The 12,301-nt window shown below is 26.2% G+C and overlaps 1 protein-coding gene across 3 annotated transcripts; it reads right to left on the minus strand.

Annotated features, from left to right (window-relative positions):
• Window positions 1-1,997: 1,997 nt before the first annotated feature.
• Window positions 1,998-7,476, minus strand: LOC112682453 (ral guanine nucleotide dissociation stimulator-like 1). Of its 3 annotated transcripts, none has more exons than XM_025553072.1 (15): window positions 6,913-7,476; window positions 6,274-6,375; window positions 5,998-6,194; window positions 5,728-5,790; window positions 5,224-5,405; window positions 5,043-5,164; window positions 4,778-4,975; window positions 4,601-4,711; window positions 4,358-4,522; window positions 4,152-4,292; window positions 3,904-4,091; window positions 3,718-3,826; window positions 2,853-3,039; window positions 2,349-2,483; window positions 1,998-2,207 (listed from the first exon to the last, which is right to left on the minus strand). In XM_025553072.1, exons 1-15 carry the CDS (start codon window positions 6,934-6,936, stop codon window positions 2,095-2,097), a joined length of 2,037 nt encoding a protein of 678 aa, XP_025408857.1. In that variant the 5' UTR covers window positions 6,937-7,476; the 3' UTR covers window positions 1,998-2,094. The 3 variants fall into 3 exon arrangements, with proteins under 3 accessions (XP_025408857.1, XP_025408851.1, XP_025408846.1); XM_025553066.1 differs by having other exon boundaries at window positions 4,152-4,289; window positions 6,274-6,378; window positions 6,913-7,473; XM_025553061.1 differs by having other exon boundaries at window positions 6,274-6,378; window positions 6,913-7,472.
• Window positions 7,477-12,301: the final 4,825 nt, after the last annotated feature.

Consider the following 12,301-nt stretch of genomic DNA (forward strand, 5'->3'; position numbering starts at 1 on the left):
AATATTATATAACTGTATATTTGATAGACTCGTTTTAGTGCATAAATCAGAAAATTGATTTTTTAAATTTTCATATTTTTATACTACTACTAAGTTTTACTAATTTTTAAAAGTGAATCTAATGAAATGATAATCAAGTTGTAGTAATATTTCATAATGCTCTTTTAAATACTAACAAAATCGCCATGAGCCATTTCTACAATGTGATGATTGGTGTAGAAATCTGAATCTCGTTTTATATCTTAAAATATGGCTTACCTTGAACTATGAATATTGAATATCCCAATTACAAGTAATTGAAATTAAATTGTAATGTACACATTTATGATGATTGATATATATTCTATTATTTCTGTGTGATACTTTTTAATGCATGTTAAATAATTAAATAACATATTGTAAATAATCGAAAATATTAAATTATTGTGGAAACTAAATAACTAGGAAGCGCTAATTTCAGCTATATAAATTTATCATTAATTAACTTGGAAATAATATTTTTGATTATTCATATTTATTAAAATAAAACGACTTTATATTAGTAGAAATACAGTGGCATAATTTTCTACTTACTATTATTTTAATTGTATATATACTTATTAATAATTATAAAAGTTCATTAAGTAGCACTTTTATAGATTAAATTACCCATGCCTGATTCACTCCATAGAAAAACTATTTCATATTATTTTTGAAATATTCAATCAGTTTGAAGTGGCTTTAATACTTTTCAATTAATTTAATATTTTGTAATTCACAAAATAGAAGAAATCGTCAATATCGAAGTTGAGCCATAGTATTCATTATATACTATTTTATTGTAATTATTTTCTTAACTATTATCACCACTGAACTTTATAAAATAAATTTAAGAAATAGATCTTATATATATATATTATTAGATGTCTCATTTTTGTCCGCAAATTTAAAAAAGCTTAATCACGTGGACATGTGAACAGACATTAAGTAAATAGTATTTATACACACACTAATGTTCAAACTTGAAACTGACAGGACAAATTTGACTGAACATTACAAGTTATATAAAATCATCAACAAGTATTAAATACAGACTAAAAATGGAAACATGCAGTCATTTTTAAACTGAAATCGAAAATTGTTGCACTAAATATGTTTTTAAGTTTACATGAGCATCACATAGATGCAAGCCCATTATTAAATTATAAATTATCAGTAAGATCTCTTTTTTGTTAATTATTTTGTTAATCTATTATTTATTTATACATTATCTATTTGTTTATATTTGTTTCACGTAGTTCTATATGTATCAATTAATATTAAATTATTAATGCCACGTATAAAACATTTATTATTACTATCATTATTTACTGAGCGTACTTTAACAGTTATACTTAGTATTACTGATTATTCTAACCTATATCCATGATATACTTTTTTATGACGAATTCTTAATGTACTGTCTCAGTTATAGTTCAATTATTATTGTTGAACAACTGAGGGCATCCGACTTCAAAGACATTTATCTAATATTAATTTAATAAATACTAATGATCATGTATTTATTTTCCTCTGTTTAGTTTATTATACGTAATTTAAATTTATTTATATTTTTATTTAATTTGCTTTCTCTTTTTTTTAAAAAAAGCTAATTTCTTTAATGAATTTTAATAGTACAAATCGATTCTCGCGATTACCGATGTACGTAAATCAATCAAATAATATATTTATTTGAGTATATGACAGAGAGCAGGTAGTCGGTGACCCTATAAATTCTTGGGCTCACGTGAATAAAATGATAAATAGAAGTTCTAAGTAACGGATCATAGAAATTTAACTTTAATTTCACGTGAATACTTAAAAACGTGTACACGTGAATTAGGGAGCTCTTATAATTATAGTAAATACATTATTATATCGATTTTAAATTTTGCATTATAATAAACATTAAATAATGTATCAAATTAAAATAAACCCATAGCAGATTGATTCAAAACAAAAATATTTTCAATTTACTATTTTTTTTTTTTTTTTTTTTTTTTTACATAAATGCAGTTCGTTTAATGACAGTTAGTGTTCAACTTGATATCACTGATCAGATTTAAGTTAAAATAATTATTTTTTTACAATTGTGTTGTTTTTCCATGTTTTTTTACGTAGTAAAAAGTTTAAATCATATTCTGTATTAACTGCATAATAAACATTGGCTGTCATCGGTAAAACCATTTCTGAAATAAAAAATAAGATTAATTAGCTAAGAATAATTACACAATATATCTAACTAAAACACTGATTATAAAGAATAATTATTTACTGAATGATAAAATGATTTCTTTATAATGATGAACTAAAATAATTAAATAACAAACCTTTATCAGGTAAGACTTGAGATAAAGTATAGTTTTCTGGATCATCATCAATGCAAAATTTTAACATCGCGTTTCTTATAACTTGTGGTGTTCGTTCATTGTTACTTAACATAATACTTTTGTATAATACTATTCCTAAAATATTGAACATAATTCGATAATGTAGTTAAAATGCAAATTTAAATATACATTAAATTGAAAAACATTCAAGAAATTTTTTAATACTAGTAAATTAAATATTTTTTGTCAAAAAAAATTGTATTAACCCAGAAGTATTTTGTATTATGTTTACTATTATCACATTATTTATAATAAGTTTTAATCATAATAGTTTTTTGTTAGACATTTTTTGTTTTAATAATAATAAATAATAGTAATAATGTAATAATATTTTCAATCAAATATTTAATGATTTTTATAACATAAAATTATTTTAAAGATTTTTCAATTAATTCATAAAATAATTGTTTTATATACAGATTAAAAATAATTAAATAAACATACCATCAGTCTCAACGTTATCAGCATCAACAGTAATTCGAATAATATAAAAATCAGATGAAGTGTTGAATGTTGAATTATTAACATTATTTTTAAGCAAGAGGTTAGTATTATTACTTCCATTTAATGACATGTCAAATGATTGTAACGAATAGCTGCTGGAAGAAGATGACAAGTCCAATAATGAATCCTGAAACATATATGATACTTTTAAACCTATAAGTCATTTAACAAGTTGACTGGCTTGAGCATTATATTTAACTATCATTCAAATCTTACGCTAAAAGAGTTATATTTAATTTTCATTTATTTATTGGTTTTTAATGTACGAGAGTTGATTTTAACTCTCATTTTATTACATATTATGCAGTCTCAACTCGGCCTAGTCTTCCATATTTTTTTTATCAGATATTTATTTCACATAATATGTAAAAGAAAAAACTATAATATAATATTATTATATTATAGTTTTTTCTTTCTCATTGGTACTATTATTCAACTGTTTTTGTTATAATTAATTTTACAAACAAATATTGTACTTAAATTAATGCCTGTCATGGCATAAAAAAATAAAATAAATAAATAAATAATTGAATTAAAGAAAAAAAAACAGACAGAGATATATATAAGTATTAAATTTAACTCTCAAAGCATCTGGAACATTTTCACTCCAAATGGCTTGCCAGTCAACTTGTTAAAAAAAATTTGATACTTTGTACTTGAAATATCAATTTAGAAATTGATTATTGTAGGATAAAATAATATGATCAAAATATAAGTTTATTATGCAATCAATGAGATATGAATTAAAATTATTAAACGAGCTATAGAAAAATAACTCAAAATAATATTTAAAATGTTAACCTACCTGTTTATCTAAAGAGTTATTTGGTGAATGTAGTCCATCATCCGATAAACCATAGTAACTTTTACTACTACAATTACTGGAAATTGAATCATTTTTTTTGTGTTCATAACTAAAAATGTAAATCAAGAATTATTATAAAAGTTCTAATTTAAAATTTCGAAATGTATAAACAAAAATGTAATATACTTTTGTTTTTTTCCAATTCCTATTATTGAGTTAGCACACGATGATGGTATATTATCTGGGGGTTCAATCTGACAAGATATTTTGAACCCTTCTCTATCATCTAAAACTAAGATGGAATGAAACCATTGATCAAATACTGTATCTTCAGGTATACTGTATGAATTAGCTGCGCCTTGAAGAAGTTTGATCTAAAAACAAAATCATAATGAAAAATATTGTAATATGTTAAGAACAAATATAATACACACTTGAGCTAATACTTCAAACTCTTTTCGTTTTTTATCAAAATTAATTAGACCATCAGGTAGAACATCAGGAGTAGCAGCATCAATCATAGTCAAATCAGTTAAAAATGTTCCCAGGTATGGAATAGTTCCAATGTTTAACTTCTAAATTAATTTGAGTAGCTTTATTTTTAATTTATGAATATTATTAGATTATAATTATAACTCACACTCATTGTACTTTGCTGTTTTTGAATTATTTTTTGCAAATGCCTATCATTGTGTCCAAATGTATCTGCAAATTTGGCTGTACCTTCTCTAATTAACAATTTACGTTGCGCCCACTGGTTATTTTCTTCACTAAATATTCGTGCAAGTTCTTGAAATAATTCCACCTATAGCTCAAATTAATTATTTTATATAGTTATTTCTATATTATTTTTGTTATTAGAAATATTATACTCAAACAATACCTTGTCTCTGGGAACTGCATGCCAAGTTTTTTTTAATCTAAATACCGAATTAGATTGTAGACCAGATATGATTGCTTTTAATGAAGAAAAATTTTTTAGCACTCTTAATTCCTATAAAAATAAAATAAATGTAGATTGATAATTTAATTATAAGCTATTATACATTTACTCATTTACTTGAGCAATATCAATCCAAGTTTCAATAACATGCGGTCTGTCAGAATTTATTGCTAATAACACAGTACTTATCACTCTAAGTGATACAGCATTAAATTGATCAATTGTAGCAAGAACTGTGGGTGCAGATCCTGCTCTTTTATTCTTGGACCAAACTGCACCGAGGCATTGATGAGCAACCATTCCTTTTAGTACATCCTAAAAAAAATATAATAATTTGGAAAAAAATTAAAAGTGAATAGGATAATAGAATATAATTACATACACGGTCCATTCGAGTCAACTGCTCAGCAAAATGTCTTTCTGCTATGTTGGGAAAATTGTAAAGAGAATGTGGAGAATTGGTAATAACTACGTCGTAATCATCACTTATATAGGTAGTAGTATCTGAAAATATATTTTGATATTAATTTAATACTAATAAATGTATTGGTCATTTTACCAACCTAATTGTCTACATTCCTTAAGAAATCTATCAAGTCTATAGGTTGCTTTAATGTGAAGTTCAGTTTTGGGCAAATATGTAAAAGTGAAGGAATGTAAACATCGTAAACAAGTGTGTAAAGGTGGATCACGAAAATCTTCAGGATATGAGTCCAGCCAAACATGCAATGCAGATACAACAGTCCTAAAAATAAAAAATGTAGTTGCAACTTTATAATTATAAAAGGCTTGTAAGTGGTTACTTTATTTTATCATAAAATATAATTTGGTAACATTTTATTGATAAATTCATATTAAAATTTCTAGTTTAAAAATAATATCATTAGAATATTATCAATTTAAATTTCAAATATTAAATTACACCAGAAAATTTAAAGAGTTAAGGCCTAGAGTTAGTTTTGACATTAAATATAATGTCAAGTAATAGTCAAAGTGTGTAAAGTATGTCAAAGTAGTTTATGTAAATAAAATAAAATCAAATAGAAAAAATAAAATAATTAGCTTACTTTTTATGTGAATCGATCATTGACTCTGATAAGTCTTCTTTATTGTTAACTAAGTATTCATATCTATAATATTATAAAATAAGAATATATAAGTTACAAGAAGTCAGTTAAAAATGAGTATTAATTAAAAATAATAATTACTAACTAGATAAAATATGAATATATTTGTGTTATATAATAATTTTCATCAGATGTATTTTTGGAATAATAAGTATAAAAATATAATCACGTTTTAACTGTAAAGATAATTATTATATAAGTATTAATTACCTTTCAATTAATAATGACAGAACATGATGGGGAGATGCAAAAGTTCTATATGTGGCCAGGAATATATTCACAAATGTAGATTCCAACTCGCCATCATCTGATGCTAAGCTATTAACTAATTTTTCAATAGTTCCAGCTTTGATGAATTTAACTCTAACTGTTTCCCATTCCAAATGAGATCGTTCATCGTCAGATTCCTGTAATAAAATAAAACATCACATTATACAAGCATTAAGAACAAATATTTGAAAAATGTATGTCAAAAATAAAATGTACCAATAATAATGTTTTTGTTGGATTTTGATAGCGCACTTTTTTTAAATAAATTGTATAGACTGCACCTTCATCTCTCTCTTCACCCCATAACTTCCATGTTGGCTGCTAGAAATATAAGTATTCATTCATAGTTAATTTTAAGTGTTTTATCAAAGCAAAAATAGTATAACAAGAATATTTATCTATCTAATAAACTTTATATAATATAACAGTGAACAGTATTAGAATGTAAATATCAATTACACCGATAAGAAGAAAAATGAAAATTGTTAAGTTTCTTGTATGACTCAAAGAGAATGAGCAGTAAGAAATATTATCCATATTACGGATGAGTCGAAGAAATTTGATTGACAATAAAACATAAAGAGTTTGAAAAAAAAAATAGAATAAGCCATTATTTATGAATTCAACATTAATTTAAGGTAAGATCTTTCTCGGCTGAAGGGTACTTTCGATTCAGCAGAGCTTTCTCATCTAAAAATTGGTTCCTGCCAAATCATCACATGACCCAATTGAATAAATTAAAAAAGAGGGTGGCCCACTTATGGTTGCATGGTACCACCTCAATAACGTTAAAAAAAAACAGACTAGGTTCACCATGCCAAAGAGATGGCCAGTAAAAGTCATGTCGGAACTCACCGAGCTTTCGGCATCAAGATTCATACTTGTCCGCCTGCATCATAGTTTTTCGAAAACTAAACCGACGACCAAAGGACACCGCGGTTTGGCTTGAGGCTCAAGACCGTCGGATGGCGTTAGTCGCGAGCATGCCCGATCGTGCTTGCACGGGTTACGGGGGAACGGTTCGCGAGGACGGGAGACTCTCGGCCGGCGATACAATTGGCAAACTATATTATGTTACGTTCGCGTCATTATCTTACGAGCCATTAGCGAATGACGTTCTCACTACAATCTATGCGCGCAGCTGCTGTTATCAGAACTGAATAACGTTAACAACCGCAGCGATATGAAAACGAAAAGAAAAAAACAACACAACAAAACAAAACTACAACAATGAAATAAAACGGCGCGACTGGCACGCTCAACAGGTGCCTAACGAAACGTTGCCAGGCGAACCGGTCCAATAGGTCGCGGCGGTGGCGATGGCGTTCGACCGTCGGTGTCGCCGCGTGGCGCGCGTCCGGGTTTTTGTATTTGTGTGTGTACATGCATGTGTGTGTGAGCGTATACATAACTTTGTGTGGGAGGAGGATCAGTTGCAAAAAAATTATTTTGAAAGGAAAATTTCTAAACCTAAGTACCTGCACATTTCAATAATAAATAATAAAAGATATATATATATATATATTGAATATGTCAAAATAATAATTTACAATAAATCCTTGCAATATTTTTTTGTTTCCTTATAATTTCCTTACATTAAGAACACTATTTTATACAATTTTAAAAAGACCTAAGGGGGGATCTGACCCCTCCCCCTTGTATACGCCCCTGGTGTGTGTGTGTGTGTGTGTGTGTTTGTGTGTGTGTGTGTGTGTGTGTGTATACGTGCATGTTCTTATAATATGTATATGTGTTTGTATATGTGCGTGCGTGCGTGCGTATGAAATACCTGTTAGATGGTAAAATTACTATGTAAATTAGACGCGAGCGTGTACTCAGCTCGGGTCGAGAAATAATATTATTATTATTCCAATGCATGAAAGTTGAAATGCGTCCGTACGCACATTATTATTTACATTTAAATTGTTATACAGCTATCGTAAGGTATCGTCGTCGTATAGTGTCTTGCTGTCTTACATTTTAATACGCCAAGCTACAACTGTGCTGCGCACGCAGCAGGTAAAACTATATTCTTTAAAATATAAATCGTATACAGGTTTATTAGTTAGTTGTTAAACACATGGGTGTACTCCGCTATCGTAATACGAATTACTCGAACTATATATAGCCAATGTATGGCCAATGAACATTTTTATCCGCCCTTTTCTAGATATTATCTTAAAAACGGCTTCTTTTGTGTCCTTACATGAATACTAGTAGATAATTTACGTGATTTATGTTCGGTTAAACTTAATATTAAGAAATTTTAAGCATTTATTACGATTTTAAAGAATGAAACTTATTGCAAATTAGTAATAAATTAACTTTTGCTAATGTTTAATGCTAGGTGACTCCAAGAATTCATATACATAATAGATAAATGTACTACCAGATATTATGTTATACAAAAAAAATTATACAAGTAAAATTATTAAAGACTTATATAGCTCTAATAAATACAAAAAATATACAATATACATAACAGTGGCATATACAAGGAGGGTGTTTGGTAGATATAACACCCCTCTTGAGTCGTATCATATATTACATCAGCGGTTACCAACCTTTTTAGTAGTGCGGACCACCAATTTCGTAGAAAATGTTTGAGGCCCACCAATAGTTATATATGTATAATATGCACATACGTCAGTTATTACAATTTATTTATTAAAAAACAATTGTTTATCAAAAAATAGAACTTCATTGAAGTAGATTATTCAAGAGTTAAACAATTTAATGTAATTTTGGATTGTTCCCAATGAGAGAATCAATATTTGGATTAAAAATGAAAAGTTTTAGCCTTAAATCACTCAAAATTCAATTTATTCCTACATTTATTTTTTAAAAAGTAGAAAAAGCTCGTTCACAAAGACACACAAGTTGTCGAAATATAGCCCAACAAATTTCTAAGTAAAATTTTAGAAATTGCTGGAGTCTCGCCGAATATTTAAGTATAATGGTAATAATGGTGTAGTTTTAAAAAACGAGTTTAGAGTCTTATCACTTTAGAGTTCAATCAACGAATCTTCTTCACTTGCTGATATTTAATATTTTAAAAATATATGTAAGTAATGTTAATAAAATATGGTTCACGGCCCAGTACCACCTGCTCGCGGCTCACTTGTGAGCCGCGGCCCATGGGTTGGGAACCACTGTATTACATTATTATAGGAATATAGGTAAATCGATAATATAATATGAAATATAAAATAATGCACAATACTAATTACATATATACAGGTTAACATTATCGCTATTGCGACAATACATGACGAAAATTATTCGTTTACGTTTTCGTGTTACACAAAACGTTTAATAATAATAGGTATCGTGGCATCGAATACTGATATTCGAATAGTCAAATATTCGAATAATTTATGGTAAAGCTATCCGAATTCGATTATACATTATATCTCTAGTACAGACATTATGTATTATATATAATATTTAATAATTATAATTAACACCCCCCTTCAGAAAATCCTAGCTACGTCACTGATACATAAATGCACCCAAAAATGACTAACTAGTAAATATGTGGTAAAAAAAGTGTTACTTACTTTAAATTACTTTATATTATCTGAAAAAATACCTCGGTTATGGTTGTAAATGTCTATAACTGTAGCAATATTCGTTGAAGATAATACCACAATTCGTTCCACAACCAAAAATGTTATGATATTAGAAGCTAAACAAAAATTGATACCAGTGATCTAATTGACATATTATATTATTGAATGTGTTATCATACTATAATGATAATTTATATTCTTAATTATTTATACATTACATTTTTTAAATAAATCAATTTATTATATTCAAAAAAAATACGAGACATGGGGGGCGAATGTTCCCTTCGCCCCCTCTCAAATACACCCTTGTGCACTATAATTGTTCAAATAAAATATTTTTAAATATTGATAATTTTGTTTGTAGGTTCCTGGAGGACTAGACGAAAATCACTATTCCAGTATTAATATAAATATAAATAAATATTTATATATATAAATAATATATTATATAAATATAAATAATATATTATATAAATATAAATATGAATATTAATTTTGAAATATTTTGTAAAATATTTCATATTTTTAATATGATAGGCATAACAAAAAAAAATTCGTACAATTTTTTTTTTTAATAGTTATTTTGATAAATAAAAAAGTTAATGCACTTTTTAAGTGCAACTTTGGGTATTTTTACAACAATAATGCAATTATTAGTGTAATTTTGGTTAAATTTTACTGCAATAATGCAATAAATTGTAATGCTTTTTGGTGTAATAACTTCAGAGCTCTAGTGATTAATATTAAAGTACGATATTAATATTAATACTTGTATTTTTAGCAATACGATTTTATGTATTATTTTAGTACGATAACATGTATTCCATTAGTATTTACCTTTTTATTACCCGAAAATAAGCAAACATTATTTGGAGGAAAATAATACAACATAGAATTGTATAGAATGAGCAACACTTCTATGGTCTTGTCTGTAACCCATTTATTGAAATGTGTGTACATAACATGGTTCGTAATAACTCAGTAATAAGCATAGATATAGTTATAGAACATGTTGATCTATAAACAACAATTAAAATGATTGATGATTATAGTTTTAAATAGTTAAGAATTAGTATTAATTATTGAATAATGATACTTTATGTTAATTTTGTTATTTAATTTTTAAAAATGATCTAATGACTAATAGTCCAAATTAATTATTCTTCAATAATTGAGAACATAAGACATTATAAAAGCTGATTAGATAAAGTATAATAACTTCTAAAAATTATGAAACATATTATTTTTGTACATTATTGAGGATTTATAGTTGGTTAACCTTATTTATCAACGTGATACGAATGAATAATTTTAAATTTAGTTTGAGAAAAACGTCCACTAAAAAGTAATAAAATATGCTTAAAATATATAGCAAGATATAATTATGGCATGTGGGAAACTAATATAATAACGTGAGAAAACATACCTACATGTTTCTTATTATAATATTTATGTAATGTTAAAAATAATTTAGTTCAACTGACTGTTATAACACATATTATTAAGAATTATACCTACAAAAAAAAAAAAAAAAAATAAAAATTTATAAAATAACGATAAAGTTTTACGGTGAAATATTAGACAGAATAATATAATGAGTTCATAAGTATTTAAAAATTTAAATATTCGATAGTCACTTATATTTATTTTAAACAAATATGATTTTATAGTTAATCCCTTTGTGTACGAAAAAAAATTATTTTTAATATATTTATTTGTTAATGTCAATATAATCATAATACACATAATAAATAAACGTAATAAATAAATAATATTATGTTATAATGTTAATTTTAATAATTTTAATAATTTTTATAATGATCAAGAAAACATACCAGTGGAATTAAAATTTTTTTTTTTCAGGTAAAAAAAAAAGTATTTGTGGAATTTTCATTTTTTTTTCATGTAGAAAAATAGTACTGGTGAAATTTACAATCGTCCAAAAAAATTGTTAAACTCTGAGACAGTCTGTGTTATTTTACTCCTTTAAAAAGTGGTTAATAAAGATAATTTTACATAATTCAAACTATGCGTAGATATTATTGAACATTAGAACATTATATTTTTAAATGACTATTTGTTTGAATATATTTAAGTACAATTAATAATGATGAATGATTGCATCGAAGTTCAAAACAAAAAACTATATTCTTTATTTTATAAAATAATAATAATAATAATAATAATAAGATTTAAATATAATTTCAAAAAAATGCGTTTTGTATTAATATTGATTTAATAATAATAATGAAAACTGATTTTTAATATTTTAGTAAATCGCTTTTTGTGATAATTATGTATTTTTAGTTGAACCATTTTTTTTTCTTGTTGTACATATTTATACCTATATATATGTACAGAAATCAAAAAGAAGAGGTGAAAGTCGTTTTTAGAGGAGAAGATAGACGCTCTTGGAAGTTGGTTAAACGCTTTCAGTTGTTATAGCAACAACTAGATAAAAAATGCTCGTTTGAGCTTTATCAGGTCTACTGATGCTTCCCTTTACTTTTTTTTTGCAACAAAAGGTAGACTATGTCCTTCTCCAAGGTCTAATTTATCTCTGTGCTAAATTTTATTAAAATAGGTACTGTGGTTTTGGAGTCCATCTGATACAAACCATCGAACATGATGAGTAGTTTAGGAAAGTACAAAGGAAACATAAACAAACATTC

This window comes from Sipha flava, unplaced genomic scaffold, assembly GCF_003268045.1.
Source record: "Sipha flava isolate LNK unplaced genomic scaffold, YSA_version1 103_pilon_pilon, whole genome shotgun sequence".
In the NCBI taxonomy this organism is placed as follows: Eukaryota; Metazoa; Arthropoda; class Insecta; order Hemiptera; family Aphididae; genus Sipha; species Sipha flava.

Excerpts from the sequence above, each read along its gene's own strand:
- LOC112682453 (XM_025553061.1), bottom strand. The coding sequence starts at position 6,936 with ATGAATCTTGATGCCGAAAGCTCG. Across the intron at positions 4,712-4,777 it reads CTTGGATTGATATTGCTCAA|GAATTAAGAGTGCTAAAAAA; the intron begins GTAAATGAGTAA and ends TTATTTTTATAG. Across the intron at positions 3,040-3,717 it reads ATAACTCTTTAGATAAACAG|GATTCATTATTGGACTTGTC; the intron begins GTAGGTTAACAT and ends TATATGTTTCAG.